General features: G+C 45.3%; 1 protein-coding gene across 4 annotated transcripts in view; it reads right to left on the reverse strand.

The window, feature by feature from the left end:
* Positions 1-19,056, reverse strand: part of STAG2 (STAG2 cohesin complex component) — a 987,179-nt gene that overhangs the window by 753,361 nt on the left and 214,762 nt on the right. For all 4 annotated transcript variants that reach the window (XM_069211859.1, XM_069211886.1, XM_069211877.1 and 1 more), the window contains exon 6: positions 17,358-17,454. In XM_069211859.1, coding sequence (XP_069067960.1) covers positions 17,358-17,454 — 97 coding nt within the window. The remainder of the gene's footprint in view (positions 1-17,357; positions 17,455-19,056) is intronic.

Below are 19,056 nucleotides of genomic sequence, written 5' to 3' on the forward strand. Positions count from 1 at the left end.
CTGTCCTGCCCCAGGGCAGAAGAAAGCCCACTAGATCATAAGATTCATATACAAAGAACAAAGGAGTGGAGGCAGCCCAACACTGGCAGAGTCAAGCACACACCAACCAAAAAAAAAAAAGGCTCAACAGTGCCTCCCCTGGGGGTCAGGTTAGGGAGTTTGCCCCCAATCTGCCCCCGTCGTTTTTCAGCAGCATGAAGTAATCGGAATAACAACCCCAACCCTCTTAGGGCACAGAAACCCTCTCTATAGCTCCTTTGTCAAAACAGATTGCGCTTCCTGCTGCAAGAAAGACAGCTGGTCCTCCCAGAATGGAGAAAGGTTCAGGAGAGTTTTGAGAAACTATGAAATGGAACCCTCAAGCAACTGCAAAAAAAGCTGAGTGAAAGTGTCTAGAGCAGAGGCCTGTTAGGAAAGAAAAAAGATGAAAAAGAGAGCCTTAGAAAGGGGGCAGAACAGGGATCCAGTTGTCTTTCTGTACACCATGCCACAAATTTTCCACAATGATAGGCTTTTACTGTCTTGGTGGAGGAACACCTGGATGCCAAGATAAAGTCACAGACTTCAGGAGGAAGGTCAAAAGCTGTCAACTGCTGCAACTCAATCGCCATGCAAGAAGGCAAAGGGCGGGCAGTTGTGGGTAGAGTACCCTCCCCTGCTGCCGTGACAGAAGATCCTCCAGAAGGGGCAGCCTGATTGGAGGATCAATGGTGATGCTCAGCAGTTCAGGATACCAGACTCTCCGTGCCCAGTCAGGAGGCACAAGAATTACTCGCCCACTCCTTAGCTTCTTGAGAACTCTGGGCAGTAAGGCATTCAGGAGGACTGAGCCCCATTCAAGACAAAGCATCTACATTTAAGAGCCGTCTTATAAATTCCAGCGCGCAGAACTGTTGACACTGCGTGTTCTTGGCGGTGGCAAATCGATCTAACCAAGGCTCTCCCCACTGCTGAAAGAGACCCTACACCCCCTCCAGATGAAGACACCCCCTCCAGATGAAGACGCCATATCTGATCCGCTAGGAATTTTCATCCGAGTTCATTCTATCTGGCATTCAGAGATCCTGCCAGATGTTAAACCACCAGGCATATGCACTGATGTTGCACCCATATCCTGCGATGTAGCGCCTCTTGAGAAAGGGTCAATGACCCCAACTCATGCTCCTTGTGCAGTACAATATGGTAGTTGTGCTGTCCATGAACACCTGCACTAGCCTTCCCTTGATGGAGGGTAAAAAGGCTTTCAATGCTAGTAGGATCATTTAGAGCTCTAACAAGTTGATGTGGAGTTCGGATTTTGCCAATGAGCAGAGTCCTCTCATTCCCCCTCTCCCAGACAACCACCCCACATCCCAGGGGTGATGCATCTGTCACTACTGTCAGATCGAATTGGGTGAAGAGAGGGGTCTGCTGCTGACCCACTCCAAGTTAGCCACCACTTCAGATCTTTTGCAGTTGCCTCCGAGATTGGGACCATGTAGGAGAAATTCCCCTAATGTTGCACCCATTAGAACTCCAGGTCTCACTGCAGAGCCTGCATATGCCATCGGGCATGTGTCAACAGTAGGATGCAAGAGGCCATGAGTCCCAGCAGCCTCAGAGTCAGTCTCCCCGAAATCCAGGACAGAAGCTGAAACATTTGTATCAGCCTTAATAACAGACTTATCGCTTGGGAGGATAAGCCCAAAACTGCAACATGTCTGGAACAGCTCTGATGAAAAGGAGCATTTGCGAGGGAGTCAGGTGTGACTTCGGCATGTTGATAGTGAACCCCAGCAAATGCAGAGGATCTGTCGTCTGGAGGTGAAACGACAGCCTGGGGCAAGCCACCTTCAACACCTGTCAAGACAAGGAGAAGAGTGGCACCCTGATATCCGCAGATATGCTATGATGACGCCATCACCTTGGTGAGCACCTAAGGGGCTCTGGTAAGGCCAAGGGGAAATCACAGCAAACAGAGTGCTTGTGGCCTACTGTGAACCACAGTTAATGCCTGCAAACAGCACAGCAGTCACAAATTATGCATCCTGCAAGTCCCATGCTACTCCCAGACTGCAACTGAGCTAGTGTGAGCATTTTGAACTTCTGATTGTGGAAAAATATCGAGTGGGTGCACGTCTAGGATAGGCCGAATGCCTCCACCCGTTTCAGGGCCCAGAAATTAGCAGGAATAGCAAACAACCTACTTCTGGCGTCTGCAACCTCTCCATGGTTTCCTTGGCCAGGAGAACCGTCAATTCCTGGTGGAGAGGGGGTAGATGATACTGCGTCAGCATACTGCAAGTTGATGGAATGGTGAACTGAGGAGTCATGAAGAGGAGGGAGCTGGCCCTTCAGCAAATCTGTAAAACCCAGTGGTCCAATGTCATGGACACCAGTGGGGCAGGTGCGTGCGTGCATGTTTGAATGTTGATGAGTGTTGTTAATGGACATGGGTGCGTGCGTGTGAAAGAATGAGTGTGAGTGTGCTTTCCGCCCGCCCCCTTTCTCCCTCCTGAAACTGCCGGCCGTCACTGCACATGACCCACGACAGTCACGGCCAGCTGCTTGAAATTATCCATTCATCAGATGGGATATAAGCCTCCACATTGATAGTACCAGCCATTTTGCAGAACCAGGGAGTCCAGATAGGTTTCCAGGACAGCATAACAGCAACCAGTATGAAAAATAGGGTACTTGCCTTGCAAGGTGCCTGGGGGCCTACTGAAATCAACATGGGGTTAATATGTTCTACTATATCCATTAGGTACTCTGACTGCCTTGGATGCCTGGCTCTTCCGTATTCCTATAGGGGTCCAGACTTACATTTGACGGTAAGCCTGTCTTGCATACTTCATAGACCTTTTTATTTTTACACTACTTACAATGTCAGGGGTGGTGTACTGTTTCCATGAGTGTTCCGCAAGTGTTGGTTCATTAATAAACATACTCTCAGGCTGCATGTCATCAAACACGTAAGATGGGAGTATATGGACAGCTATACCCCAAGCACTTTAATTGCTTACTTATATTAATATATATTTAAGTTATCTTGGCTTTCCTTCCTACAAGTCCACTTTGCCAAAAGGTCTAAAGTCTTCAGATCTAGCTTTAAATTCATAAATAAAATGCGCAAAGGCTATTGCACATTAACCAACAGGTTCATTCCAGTGAAGCAGGATGAGAACAAAAGGTCCTGAAGAAACTTCGCTTCATCGAGAGAGGCAGTCTTGCATGAAACATGAAAACTTATTTGAGGGCCCACCGAAAGATTAGGGTTCAATCACTCCACACACTTTATAACACTAGCATGAATTCCCCATTAAATAAATATTTACTGTATGAATTCTTGGTGAATTGTATACTTTATAAGGTTTCTTTGCATAAGAAACCCACCCTTATCACTGATACATTACTACAGATCACAGGCATTTACAACATCCCATAAAGAAGAACCACCCCTTTTTAGTATGGGGCCCGCAAGGCATTGCTCTGCCTGCCTAGTGTGGAGCTGAATCCTATTGAGGCATGCACGTAGGTAGACAAGGGGTCATGTTCCTGAACATGAAATGTCTTATGTTGGCAAAATAGGAATAAGGAAACTTTATTTTTTTTAAACCCTGCCATAGTTTTAAGTTAGAGGGGTGTTCTATAACATCAAATCTTTTGATCTGTTCAAATAACAAACCTACTACTAGCAAAAAAGTTTCATATTAATACCTCCCGGTGACTAAGGAGAAATTGCAAAGCCAACAGAGGGACTTCCACATTCAAATGTCCATGTGCTCCTTCAATCCTGGTGAAGCATCCTGCTCTTGGTGACAGTAAGATTTTGCATGTTTCTGAGGTAAGAGACACAGTCAAACCAGTTCTGAGGTATTACTGTGATATGTATGGCTTGTGTCCTGAGGCTTTTATCCCCTCCATCTGCCCTGGGAGACAGACATAACATAGGTAATGAAGACTATTAATAGTTTTACCAAGGTAGGAGAATTCTATAATGAGACGAAAAATGTAATGAGCTGGAAATTTCACCCACTGATGAGGGCATCTGTTTCAGAATGTATAAGGGGAAAATGAAGGATGTAACTGCAGGATGGAATGGACATTACAAGCTCAACATGAAGGCGAGCACCATCTAATTCAGCACAAACACTGGCACTAAAATACTACACCTTTTACCAGTTTTCCCATGAGCCACAGAAACATACATCCTATATGAAAATTACCATACAGGATGAAGATAAAAGACCACATGTTTCAGAGACAGACATTAAATATTCTAGCAAGAGTCAGTAGGATTCAAACCAATGGGAATGAGGTAAAACGGTTTGAACACTTGCAGTAAAATCATCCAACAGTCAACTCTATGTTGCAACTGCATTTGCCAGTTTGACGGTATAGTTTGGCTGTCCAGCTTAACCTCAAACAGTAGCTCAGTTGTTGACAAAAATCGAAATGACATGAAGCACAACCAGAGGTTTACAAGATTGTCGCTTCACATGAAATAAATTGCTGCCCAGTGAAACTTAAGAGTGCAACAGCTTGTGAAAGCCATGCATAGGGCTTTCTTCCCAATACAGTACCACCAAATTCTGAGATTAAGTTGCAGATATCAGGAAGTGAAGCAAGCGGGAGGGGCTCTGGTGATCTTTTATCTAAACCAATGACATTTTCCCATTCACCAAACTTCTCTAATCCAGATCTGACCCTTGAAGTCCCTCGTTTTTGTTATGTTCATATAGAGGTTTGAGTCTTTTATAATCAAATTAAGTACTGTATCATGCTTCAATGCTCGGCTTGTCACATGGACACCACAGCTAGAAGGTTTAGGCATATTGTAAACATAAGGAACTGGGCCTTTCTTTGTGAGGCCAGCACAAGTAATGGGTAAGCAGTTACCCACCTCAGTTGAAACCAAGTACCCCATTGTAGTGCTTTAATATCAGGGTTGAAAAGAAGAGTAGTCCAAGGCCTTCTCAGGCGAGGTGGTGCGGGCTAGTAATCACCTTTCATTGGTGAATAACATTAACACTCAAATTATTGCCCAGTGTATGTTTTTTCTTTATAAAAGCAAAAATATATTTATTTTTTACACACTAAGTACTCTGCTGTGATTTATAAATATTTATAAGGCTGGTGGAAATACCTTTGAGGACATTACATTTGACCCCCTAAAGGGTCACAGCTCAAAAAAAAAAAAACAATATCCGCTACCCAATGTAGCGCATAATCATAAAGGGGATGTCACATGAAATCAAAAAGGCCTATTGGCTTTACCAATATTGCCACATTTACAAACCAAGTACCACATATGATAAACTATCACTGTCACTGATTTCAAGAACCATCTTTCATCCTCAATAACTTATCATAAAGCCTTGCAGACACTCAAACATCATTACTCTGCAACCAATCTAAATAAATAATTACGGTATTGTAAAACACAGTTCAGTAACATGATAGAATATACATTTATCTGTGGCCTTCCTCTAGTGACTTCAGGCAAAGAAACATGCAGCCATAGGACAAATCCATACAGGCTGCTGTGCTTTTCAGCTACAGAACAAAAGTTCCAGTCTAAGTACTTCTATTTTGATGGTTTAAAAAAAAAAATAATAATAAATAAATAAATAAATAAATAAATAAATAAATCAGGGTGTTGGGTTCGTAATTTCTTTCACTCTAGAAACTTAGGGTCAGAATTTTTTCCTTCGACAGGAGCTGCGGTACTCCTGCCTCCCGCCTACTCTTTGTCAGCGGGCCCCTACCATCCCAGGGCCATATCAAACAGCTGGAAACTTCATCAGTTTCAAGCCCAGGAGGGCATTACAAGGTGCTCCCATGCAGGATTAAATTAACAGTAAGCAGTTCCGGATTCATTTCTTTACCACCATGCAGATTCCTATTTCAGGGGTGCTTCCCCTCTTTATTGGGGGTACCTGGTCCTACCCTGGTATCCCAACCTTGTATCCTTGATGGGGCCAGGTCAGGAAGCCCATCGCCCATCCCCCAGCTGCCCCTGCAGGCTACCTGCATCCATCTCTGCCAGAGCAGGAGCTGGCAGCATGCTTCTTCCCTGCCCGCTCCATTCGGACAGGATGTACTCTTGATGTAGTGACTGCCCATGTCTCTCAAGACACTGGTATGGGGGGGTGGAGGACACCGTTGAGGGGGCACTCCCTCATGCCTCATATTGCCAGGGGCCCAGACTTTGGGTCCTACACACCTCTGCTCTTGTGTAAGGAAATGCCTCCTTGGCATGGTTACCCCCTGACTTTTTGCCTTTGCTGATGCTATGTTTTGAATTGAAAGAGTGCTGAGGCATGCTAACCAGGCCCCAGCACCAGTGTTCTTTCCCTAACCTGTACTTTTGATTCCACAATTGGCACACCCTGGCACCCAGATAAGTCCCTTGTAACTGGTACCTCTGGTACCAAGGGCCCTGATGCCAGGGAAGGTCTCTAAGGGCTGCAGCATGTATTATGCCACCCTGGAGACCCCTCACTCAGCACAGACACACTGCTTACCAGCTTGTGTGTGCTAGTGAGAACAAAATGAGTAAGTCGACATGGCACTCCCCTCAGGGTGCCATGCCAGCCTCTCACTGCCTATGCAGTATAGGTAAGACACCCCTCTAGCAGGCCTTACAGCCCTAAGGCAGGGTGCACTATACCATAGGTGAGGGTACCAGTGCATGAGCACTGTGCCCCTACAGTGTCTAAGCAAAACCTTAGACATTGTAAGTGCAGGGTAGCCAGTGTACATTTTATTGTAAAATACACCACAGAGGGCACCTTAGAGGTGCCCCCTGAAACCTAACCGACTATCTGTGTAGGCTGACTGGTTCCAGCAGCCTGCCACACTAGAGACATGTTGCTGGCCCCATGGGGAGAGTGCCTTTGTCACTCTGAGGCCAGTAACAAAGCCTGCACTGGGTGGAGATGCTAACACCTCCCCCAGGCAGGAGCTGTAACACCTGGCGGTGAGCCTCAAAGGCTCACCCCTTTGTCACAGCACAGCAGGGCACTCCAGCTTAGTGGAGTTGCCCGCCCCCTCCGGCCACGGCCCCCACTTTTGACGGCAAGGCTGGAGGGAACAAAGAAAGCAACAAGGAGGAGTCACTGGCCAGTCAGGACAGCCCCTAAGGTGTCCTGAGCTGAAGTGACTAACTTTTAGAAATCCTCCATCTTGCAGATGGAGGATTCCCCCAATAGGATTAGGGATGTGACCCCCTCCCCTTGGGAGGAGGCACAAAGAGGGTGTACTCACCCTCAGGGCTAGTAGCCATTGGCTACTAACCCCCCAGACCTAAACACGCCCTTAAATGAAAATGTCACTTACCCAGTGTACATCTGTTCGTGGCATCAGTCGCAGTAGATTCGCATGTTCTGCAATAGCTCGCCATCTGGTGTTGGGCCGGAGTGTTACAAGTTGTTTTTCTTCGAAGAAGTCTTTCGAGTCACGGGACCGAGTGACTCCTCCTTTTGTCTCCATTGCGCATGGGCGTCGACTCCATCTTCGATTGTTTTTCCCCGCAGAGGGTGAGGTAGGAGTTGAATTGTAGTAATAGTGCCCATGCAATGGAGTGACTAAGTATGCACTTATTTAAGGTTGAGATGATACATATATAAATAATTGAAGGTAACTTCCAAACTGCTACAGGCTCCCGGGGAGGCGGGTGGGCACATGCGAATCTACTGCGACTGATGCCACGAACAGATGTACACTGGGTAAGTGACATTTTCAGTTCGATGGCATCTGTCGCTGTAGATACGCATGTTCTGCAATAGACTAGTAAGCAGTTATTTCCCCAAAAGCGGTGGATCAACCTGTAGGAGTGGAAGTAGTCTGAAATAATGTCCTTAATACAGCTTGACCTACTGTGGCTTGTTGTGCGGATAACACGTCTACACAGTAGTGCTTGGTGAATGTGTGAGGCGTAGACCATGTGGCTGCCTTACATATTTCTTGCATTGGGATGTTTCCTAGAAAGGCCATGGTAGCACCTTTCTTTCTGGTTGAGTGTGCCCTTGGTGTAATGGGCAGCTGTCGTTTAGCTTTAAGGTAGCAGATTTGGATGCATTTAACTATCCATCTGGCTATACCTTGTTTTGAAATTGGGTTTCCTGCATGAGGTTTTTGAAATGCAATAAAGAGTTGTTTAGTCTTTCTGATGTTCTTTGTTCTGTCAATGTAATACATTAATGCTCTTTTGACATCTAATGTATGTAGTGCCCTTTCAGCTACGGTATCTGGCTGTGGAAAGAACACCGGAAGTTCCACTGTTTGATTTAGATGGAACGGTGAAATAACCTTTGGCAAAAATTTAGGATTGGTCCTTAGGACGACTTTATTTTTGTGTAGTTGTATAAAAGGTTCCTGTATAGTAAACGCCTGAATCTCGCTTACTCTTCTCAGGGAAGTAATGGCGATGAGAAATGCCACCTTCCAGGTTAGGAACTGTATGTCGCAGGAGTGCATGGGTTCAAAAGGTGGACCCATAAGTCTAGTTAGGACAACATTTAGGTTCCATGAAGGAACAGGTAGTGTTCTTGGTGGTATAATTCTCCTAAGGCCCTCCATGAATGCTTTAATGACTGGTATTTTATATAGGGAAGTTGAATAGGTAGTCTGCAGGTATGCAGATATTGCTGCAAGGTGAATCTTAATGGAAGAGAAAGCTAGGTTAGATTTTTGTAAGTGAAGCAAGTAACCCACTACATGTTCTGGAGTTGTGTGTAATGGTTGTATTTGATTAATATGGCAGTAGCAAACAAACCTCTTCCATTTACTTGCATAGCAGTGCCTGGTGGATGGCCTTCTTGCTTGTTTTATGACTTCCATACATTCTTGGGTAAGTTGTAAGTGCCCGAATTCTAGGATTTCAGGAGCCAGATTGCTAGATTCAGCGATGCTGGATCTGGGTGTCTGATCTTTTGGTTGTGCTGTGTCAACAGATCTGGCCTGTTGGGCAATTTGATGCAGGGTACCACTGATAGGTCTAGCAGCGTTGTGTACCAGGGTTGCCTTGCCCAAGTTGGTGCTATCAATATGAGTTTGAGTTTGCTTTGACTGAGTTTGTTTACCAGGTAAGGAAGGAGAGGGAGAGGAGGAAAAGCGTAAGCAAATATCCCTGACCAGTTCATCCATAGGGCATTGCCTTGGGATTGTTTGTGTGGGTATCTGGATGCGAAGTTTTGGCATTTTGCGTTCTCCCTTGTCGCAAACAAGTCTATCTGAGGTGTTCCCCAGAGTTTGAAATAAGTGTTCAGTATTTGGGGGTGAATTTCCCATTCGTGGACCTGTTGGTGATCTCGAGAGAGATTGTCTGCGAGTTGATTTTGTATCCCTGGTATAAACTGTGCAATTAGGCGAATTTGGTTGTGAATTGCCCAATGCCAAATTTTTTGTGCTAACAGGCTTAACTGCGTGGAGTGCGTCCCTCCCTGCTTGTTTAGATAATACATTGTTGTCATGTTGTCTGTTTTGACGAGAATGTATTTGTGAACTATTATTGGTTGGAAAGCTTTTAGTGCTTGAAAAACTGCAAGAAGTTCTAGGTGATTGATATGCAGTTTTGTTTGATGTACGTTCCATTGTCCTTGTATGCTGTGTTGATCGAGGTGTGCTCCCCACCCTGTCATGGAAGCATCTGTTGTTATTACGTATTGTGGCACTGGGTCTTGGAAAGGCCGCCCCTTGTTTAAATTTATGTTGTTCCACCACAGAAGCGAGAGGTAAGTTTGGCGGTCTATTAACACCAGATCTAGAAGGTGACCCTGTGCTTGAGACCACTGTGATGCTAGGCATTGTTGTAAGGGCCTCATGTGCAGTCTTGCGTTTGGGACAATGGCTATGCATGATGACATCATGCCTAGGAGTTGTAATACCATCTTTGCTTGTATCTTTTGTGTTGGATACATGCGTTGTATGATGGTGTTGAAATTTTGAATTCTTTGTGGACTTGGAGTGGCTACTCCTTTTGATGTGTCTATTATGGCTCCCAGGTATTGTTGTACCTTGCGTGGCAGAATTTTGGATTTTGTGAAATTGACGGTGAACCCTAGTTTGAAGAGGGTTTGTATGATATGATTTGTGTGATTTGAGCACTCTATTAACGAATGGGCCTTGATTAGCCAGTCGTCTAGATATGGGAACACATGTATTTGCTGTCTTCTGATGTGTGCAGCGACTACCGCTAGACATTTGGTAAAGACTCTTGGTGCGGTTGTTAATCCGAAAGGCAGTACCTTGAATTGGTAATGTATTCCTTTGAATACAAACCTTAGGTATTTCCTGTGCGATGGGTGTATTGGTATATGGAAATAAGCATCCTTGAGGTCTAAAGTTGCCATGTAGTCGTGCAGCTTTAGCAATGGCAATACTTCTTGTAGTGTGACCATGTGGAAGTGGTCTGATTTGATGAAAGTGTTGACTACTCGGAGGTCTAGGATTGGTCTCAGTGTTTTGTCCTTCTTTGGTATCAGAAAGTACAGTGAGTAAACTCCTGTGTTTATTTGTGTGTTTGGCACTAATTCGATTGCATTCTTTTGCAATAGTGCCTGCACTTCTATCTCTAGGAGATTGGAATGGTGTGTTGTTAAATTTTGTGCTTTTGGTGGTATGTTTGGAGGGAACTGTAGAAATTCTATGCAGTAACCATGTTGGATAATTGCTAGAACCCAAGTGTCTGTAGTGATTTTCTCCCATGCTCTGTAATAATGACCTATTCGTCCCCCCACTGGTGTTGTGTGGAGGGGGTGAGTGACATGTGAGTCACTGTTTAGTAGTAGGGGTTTTGGGGCTTTGGAATCTTCCTCTATTTCTAGGGAATTGCCCTCCTCTATATTGTCCCCGAAAACCTCCTCTATACTGTCCTTGGTAACTGGACGGTGTGGCTTGTGAGGTGCTGGCTTGTGTGCTTTGACCCCGAAACCCCCCTCGAAAGGGCGTTTTACGGAATGAGCTGTAATTCCCTCTGCTCTGCGGGGAGTAGAGTGCGCCCATGGCTTTGGCAGTGTCCGTATCTTTTTTGAGTTTCTCAATCGCTGTGTCCACTTCTGGACCGAACAGTTCTTTTTCATTAAAAGGCATATTGAGAACTGCTTGTTGAATCTCTGGTTTAAATCCAGACGTTCGGAGCCATGCATGCCTTCTGATAGTTACAGATGTATTAATTGTCCGTGCAGCTGTATCTGCAGCGTCCATGGAGGAGCGGATCTGGTTGTTGGAGATGGCCTGTCCCTCCTCAACCACTTGTTTTGCCCTATTTTGGAAGTCTTTGGGCAGATGTTCAATGAGATGTTGCATCTCGTCCCAGTGGGCTCTGTCATAGCGCGCAAGTAGTGCCTGGGAGTTCGCGATGCGCCACTGGTTTGCAGCTTGTGCTGCGACTCTCTTACCAGCTGCATCAAACTTGCGGCTTTCTTTATCTGGGGGTGGTGCATCTCCAGATGTGTGAGAGTTGGCCCTTTTCCTAGCTGCTCCTACAACAACAGAGTCTGGTGGCAGCTGTGTTGTGATGAAAGCCGGGTCCGTAGGAGGCGGCTTATACTTTTTTTCCACCCTTGGTGTGATTGCCCTACTTTTGACCGGGTCCTTAAATATGTCTTTTGCGTGCCGGAGCATACCAGGGAGCATAGGCAGGCTTTGGTAGGAGCTGTGGGTGGAGGAGAGTGTGTTGAACAAGAAATCATCCTCGACCTGTTCTGAGTGGAGGCTTACGTTGTGAAATTGTGCTGCTCTAGCCACCACCTGAGAGTACGCGGTGCTGTCTTCTGGTGGAGATGGTTTTGTAGGGTATGCCTCTGGGCTGTTATCTGACACTGGGGCGTCGTATAGGTCCCATGCGTCCTGGTCTTGGTCACCCTGGCTCATGGTGGTGTGAGCTGGGGAGTGTGATGGCGTTTGTGCTGGTGAAACGTTAATCACGGGCGGAGGAGAGGGTGGTGGTGTAACTCTTTTCACCACTTTTGGTTGTGGTGCTTGTTCCGTCTGGAACTCCAACCTTCTCTTTCTCCTAATGGGGGGAAGGGTGCTTATTTTTCCTGTCCCCTGCTGAATGAAGATACGCTTTTGCGTATGGTCCGCATCAGTTGCTTGTAGCTCTTCCTCAAACCTATGCTTCTGCATTTGGGAGGTTAGCGAGTGCTCTTCTGTATAAGAGCCTGAAGCTGGGTCGCTTGCAGTTTGTTTCGGCATCGAAACTTTGTCTGCGTGTTTTTTCGGCTCCGAGGTGACTTTTTTCCTTTTCGGGGCCGAAACCTCTCGGCGTCGATCTGTTTCGGTGCCGCTGTCTCGGCGTCGAGCCGTGTCCACACCGGCATCTCGGTGTCGAGGCTTGTCTCCAGCACTTTCTCGGTCCCGAGAAGGCTGCGTGCCGGTGTCTCGACCGGAGTCGGACGATCTCGGCACTGTTTGGGCCTTTTTCGGTGCCGACGGTCGGTCACCGATTTTATGGGTTGAGCCATGGCCTGGTGGCAGTGGCGTCCCCTGGGCCTTGTAAATGTTTCTTTGTGTGGTTTTCGACGTCTTACTCACGGTTTGTGTATCGTCGAATCCTTCGGAGTCTGAGTCTTGGATCGAGAAGGTACCTTCCTCTTCCTGTTCCTCGAACTCCCGTCGGGCTGTCGGTGCGGACGCCATTTGAAGTCTTCTGGCTCGACGGTCTCGGAGTGTTTTTCGGGACCGGAACGCACGACAGGCCTCGCAGGTGTCTTCGCTGTGCTCAGGTGACAGGCACAGGTTGCAGACCAAGTGTTGGTCTGTGTAGGGGTATTTATTGTGGCATTTGGGGCAGAAACGGAACGGGGTCCGTTCCATCGGCGTTCTTCAGCACGCAGTCGGGCCGACCAGGCCCCGACGGAGGATCGAAAAACTACCCCGAAGGGCACCGGAGCTCTTCGATCTTCGATGCGGTGTTGAATCTAAGTACGCCGATCCCGAACGCAACAATACCGACGAAAATCTTCCGAAATTAACTATTTTTTCTGTTCCGAAACTCGGAGCGACAGGAACACGTCCGAACCCGATGGCGGAAAAAAAACAATCGAAGATGGAGTCGACGCCCATGCGCAATGGAGACAAAAGGAGGAGTCACTCGGTCCCGTGACTCGAAAGACTTCTTCGAAGAAAAACAACTTGTAACACTCCGGCCCAACACCAGATGGCGAGCTATTGCAGAACATGCGTATCTACAGCGACAGATGCCATCGAACTTTAGTATTTAAGGGCTCTCCCTGAACCTAGAAATTAGATTCCTGCAACTACAAGAAGAAGGACTGCCGAGCTGACAAACCCCTGCAGAGGAAGAACAGAAGACACCAACTGCCTTGGCCCCAGACTTACCGGCCTGTCTCCTGCCTTCCAAAGAAACCTGCTCCAGCGACGCTTTCCAAGGGACCAGCGACCTCTGAATCCTCTGAGGACTGCCCTGCTTCGAAAAAGACAAGAAACTCCCGAGGACAGCGGCCCTGCTCCAAAAGAACTGCAACTTTGTTACAAGGAGCAGATTTAAAGACCCCTGCAACTCCCCGCAAGCAGCGTGAGACTTGCAACACTGCACCCGGCGACCCCGACTCGACTGGTGGAGAACAACCAACTCAGGGAGGACCCTCCGGCGACTCTACGACTGTGAGTAACCAAAGTTGTCCCCCCTGAGCCCCCACAGCGACGCCTGCAGAGGGAATCCCCAGGCTCCCCCTGACCGCGACTGTCTGAACTCCATTTCCCGACGGCTGGAAAAGACCCTGCACCCGCAGCCCCCAGCCCCTAAAGAAACGGAACTTCTGTGCAGGAGTGACCCCCAGGAGGCCCTCTCCCTTGCCCAGGTGGTGGCTACCCGAGGAGCCCCCCCCTTGCCGGCCTGCATCGCTGAAGAGACCCCTTGGTCTCCCATTGAAACCTGAAGGAAACCCGACACGTGTTTGCACACTGCACCCGGCCGCCCCCGCGCTGCTGAGGGTGTACTTTCTGTGCTACTTTGTGTCCCCCCCGGTGCCCTACAAAACCCCCCTGGTCTGCCCTCCGAAGACGCGAGTACTTACCTGCTGGCAGACTGGAACCGGGGCACCCCCTTCTCTCCATTATAGCCTATGTGTTTTGGGCACCTCTTTGACCTTTGCACCTGACCGGCCCTGAGCTGCTGGTGGGATAACTTTGGGGTTGCTCTGAACCCCCAACGGTGGGCTACCTTGGACCCCAATTTGAACCCCGTAGGTGGTTTACTTACCTGCAAGAACTAACTAACTTACCTCCCCCAGGAACTGTGAAAATTGCACCAAGTGTCCACTTTAAAAAAAGTATATATGCTATTGTGATTATTCAAAGTTCCTAAAGTACTTACCAGCAATACCTTTCAAATGAGATATTACATGTAGAATTTGAACCTGTGGTTCTTAAAATAAACTAAGAAAATATATTTTTCTATACAAAAACCTATTGGCTTGGAATTGTCTCTGAGTGTGTGTTCCTCATTTATTGCCTGTGTGTATGTACAACAAATGCTTAACACTACTCTTTTGATAAGCCTACTGCTCGACCACACTACCACAAAATAGAGCATTAGTATTATCTCTTTTTGCCACTATCTTACCTCTAAGGGGAACCCTTGGACTCTGTGCATACTATTCCTTACTTTGAAATAGTGCATACAGAGCCAACTTCCTACACATAGCATGCAGGGACAATTCAAGATGGAACCATTCAGAAGTCACTTGTCACAACACCTCTGGGGGGCCTCTGCTCTCCATCACGTTGACATCACTGCTAGGACCACCAGGGGCTTTCCCACCAAAACTTAAGACGAGCTCCCACCCCACTCCCTGTTTTGGCCCCCGATGGCTGGGCTCCCCCCATTTTTCAGCGGGCCTGGGCTGTCCTAACCCTGATACACAGTGTGATGGCTAATTAAACTATGTAGATTTTCTTCTCCACGCCTTCCTCACAGAATAGAGCAGTTAATTGCTCTCTTTTTCAGAGGAGGCCTTCGTTTCTTCAGCTGTAGAGCAATGTAATTAACCTGACCCATCAACAAGACAAAAGGCATAGGTTCTGATCATGAGCTGAGCTAGAGAAATAGGACAATCCTAGATGACCAATAAAGCGTACATATATATTTGAGGCTTGCATAATTTGACTGGTCACACACTTTTCACCCTAGTTTGATATCTTGCTGGCCAAACGGAAGCAAGATCGCGCTCTAAGGTAGATTCCCCTCTATTTGTATAATAAGTTCTCACTGCAAACAAAACAGTAAACCATGCTGACTTTCCCGTGAGCATCCCAATATTATACGGCCCTCCCAGGTCAATTACTGTTGTTCAATATCTAACCCTGCCAAGTCCCCCTGCACCAGGCTACCTGTGACCAGCTACCAAGCCGAGCAGGAGTGTAGTGGCACCCGTGCAGCCCTCACACATGTGCACACATGTTCATGCAAAAGTAGCCAAGTGCCCCTTCCTTTGCTGCGCCACAGTAGCCTTACCTTAAAAGGCAAGCAACAACAGTTAATGTGTCCAAGTCTGTTTCTGGGTCATTTCTGAGGGTATGACACCAGTTGTGGGGCTCACACCCACAGTAAAACATCCAAAACCAGGTGATCAAAAATGAAAAATCCAGGCAAATGAAATGGGCAAAGCTCATTTTGCTACAGTCAATAATGGCCAAATGGCAGGAAAGGCTTTGTAGTAACTTGCCAATCCAACAGGACTGAAGGAGGTCTGGAATGCAGACCTGCATGAGGATAATACAATCAGTAGTGTTCACGCTAAATGTATAAAGTTTGATGTCCTCTTCAAAGTAATGAAACTTCTGAACATGAATATAATTAACTCACCCCCTTCTCTTTTATGTCTAGTTTGATTCTTGATGTTGAAACTCGTGGCTCTCATCCGAGATGGCCACTTTCAGAATTGTAACAGGAGGGATTCTTGTGAGAGAAACTTGAATGAGGACAGGTCTAGTACAAAATTGTCCAAAGTCAGGGATAGAGTAAGCAAGTAGACAAAAATGACTTCAATTATATAAAAAAAAAAAAAAGGAGCATACAGACTGCCACGGTCTCATTTCAATCGAACTTTGGAATGGAGACAAAATGCAAACTCATTTTTAAATCATCCGGTACATGATTCTGCCTGGCATTAGTCTTCCTAGGAATTTCAGCAAGATGTTCACAAAACCTTTCCGAGGGCCGACTTATCAAGAGTCTCAGTCTGCATCAGATCCCTACACTATGAACAGTGACAAAAAACACAAACTGCAGCTGTAAATACTTGTTTTTACCAGCCTGCAATTAGAGTAATGTAATTTATCTTGGTCTTTCTGAACAATCAATCTGTAAATTTGTGTTAATCCTGCTGACATTAGTATTACTGAAGCTAAAGCACTCCGGTGATACCAAGGCAGCCTTTGATATAGTTTTTTTTTTTTTTTTTTTAAACTCATGACTAAATACACTTTTCCTCTGGTCGATTCCAATGGTCCACTTACTCTATTAATCATCAAGCACAAGCCAGAAAATTACCCCACCTACACACCCAAGTTTTTTCAGTAACATAGGTCTGGAATATCCTATCAAACCCATTGATGGAATATCATCATGTTAAATTTAAAAAGCAATAAAACCTAGCTATGTCCACAGAACTGTCAAGTTCCTACAATTAGAAAGTGGGTTTTGAATAGAATGGTACTTCTGAACATCAAAATAGTGAAGATGACGTAAGCATGGAAGTGCACTGTACATACCATAACTGCTAAACATGCATTAAGAAGTATTTTCTTGACAAATCTAGATGACAGAGTGCAGCTATATCCTTTAAAAAATTAGAGAAGCTATAGGAATAGTCCTGCTCATGTGATTTCTCTTTCATGTCAAGTGTGAAGGAGAATCCGATTGTGGTCTATATGATATCAAACAATTAAACCATAACAATAACTTAAGAGCTGTGATAATGCTCTGCATTCTGATACTCCTTATCCAACATCTTCTAAAAGGCTTTCCCAGCCATTTAGGCAGTATGTGGAATCTGGTCTATGTATCATCAAAGGGGCATCCATGGGCAGCAACAATAGGTACAATAAAAATTCTTTGAGAACACCTCATCTGATATTGAAGCATATATGTTTATTATATTTTTTCTCTAACAATACTTAGCACAAAATTAGCCATATGAGAAATAGCCCATTACAAGGACCCAGAGTAATGTGCAAAAACTGGTACACACATGTTGACAACCCAAGTTTTTGAATGGAGTTAAGTCATCCATTAATTCATTGTCCATCATTAGGATCACAGCTATTGCCCTTGTTTCTGACAACAAACCCAATCACCTTGTGTGCTGTTAACATTGATATTTAAAATAAAGATTACATCTCACCTTTACAACCGGAACATTGAATGAAGAAGTTTATGAGATCCAGAAGTGCTACATCTCTCTCATGTTTGTACGACTCTATCCAATCATCCACCACTGACTAAAAATAAAGAACAGTGAATCATGAATTCAGAAATAACATTTAAGAAACAGACAGCATCGTTAATGGCCCAGCTGTCCCGTCACAAATCAGAGCTAGCTCTGTTCCTACAAAAGATAAAACAGCAACAGCATATTTGAATGCAAAAAGGTTTATGCCTCGCCCTGTCACAAAGAAACTGTCTTTGAATATCAGGTTTCTTCAAATACTAGAACCAGAAGAACACACTTCCCTATGTATGCATGGTTATTGAAACCTTAGATCTCTATTACAAGTATTTTCTGAAATCAAACAATTCTATGTTTGCTAGACATAAGAGATCATAGAATGTTTTAAATATCAAGGTCCAGTGAAGAATAATTTAAGGACGCAACCTTGTAGGACTTGAAAACATCAACGATGAAGTAAATTTTGCTAATACCATTCCAGAAATGCTTTAAACTTTGAAAAAATAAAGAATATAATGGTGCTACGATGGAAAAAGCAAAAACTACATACAGCAGAGTCTATTAAGCAGTTGGAGACTCAAAGCATTCATTCCGGGCTGCAGAGAGGTGGACTTGATGCTTTTGCATTCAGAGAGACTACACATGGTGGATAACTAAGATTGCAATAATGTTACGTTGTTAAAGGGATGCCTTCCATAAAAACAGATCATATTTTCCCATTTTTAGAACAACATTTACCACAATATACAGAAAATAATAACTTAGTCTGTACACCGGCTTAAAAAAAAGAAAATTGAAGCCTTAAATCACATCAAGAAAAAAGTTATTTGAAATGTATAATTAGGTTTTAGTTCATCCACAGCTGAGGTCGACCAAAATATGCAGCACGTTTCATCTGTGGGAGGTGGAAAAGTTAGGGGGCAAAGAGTTTAAAAACTTCAGACAACCATAAACTCCTTTATAAGAAACAGGCAGCAGTTAAGCAGGTTCCGATTCAAGAATGAACTACAGTTCTAAAGACCGATAACTAGTTTTGCATTTGGTGCAATCTTCACCCACCTAAAGACTAGGTCAAGAAAAATATGTTTGTCAAAAAAATATATATTTTTTCCGCCAACCACAGAAGTCAGCTTGACTTCCCAATGATGTAGACCACAATGACTCACGTCCTATTTCAAATTTTGTTTTTCCACTAACGGTGTGTTATAATTTCCTCAGTGTGTTATAATTTCCTCAGCTCCCAAGGCAGCCAGAGATTACTGGGCTAAATCAGGTCCCAAGGCAGTTAGAGGTTAATGAGCAGAAACTATGCATTCTTTTTTCTGTAATTAAGCTTACACAGATTGTGATGCTATCTGAATACTCTTCCAATTCAACCTAGAAATCCTCTGGTAAAAATGAACAAGTTACTCACATTCAGTAACGCCTTATCTGGTAGAAACAAATTATCCCTTGGTGTCAGGCTGGATGTGGACATTTTTGAGCAGTACCCCTACCTGCTGGTAGGTGTCATTGTTCGGCTCTGCGTCAGCCACGCAGGATGTGATGAGTGTGGTGTCTATATAGGCATCACACCTGCACACTTAAATCAGTGTTTGCAGCTTTCCACCCTACAAAAGCTGATGCTCTGGTGTGCAATACTAGGGGCTTCAGA

Source organism: Pleurodeles waltl, chromosome 2_1 (genome assembly GCF_031143425.1).
Source record: "Pleurodeles waltl isolate 20211129_DDA chromosome 2_1, aPleWal1.hap1.20221129, whole genome shotgun sequence".
NCBI classification, from domain to species: Eukaryota; Metazoa; Chordata; class Amphibia; order Caudata; family Salamandridae; genus Pleurodeles; species Pleurodeles waltl.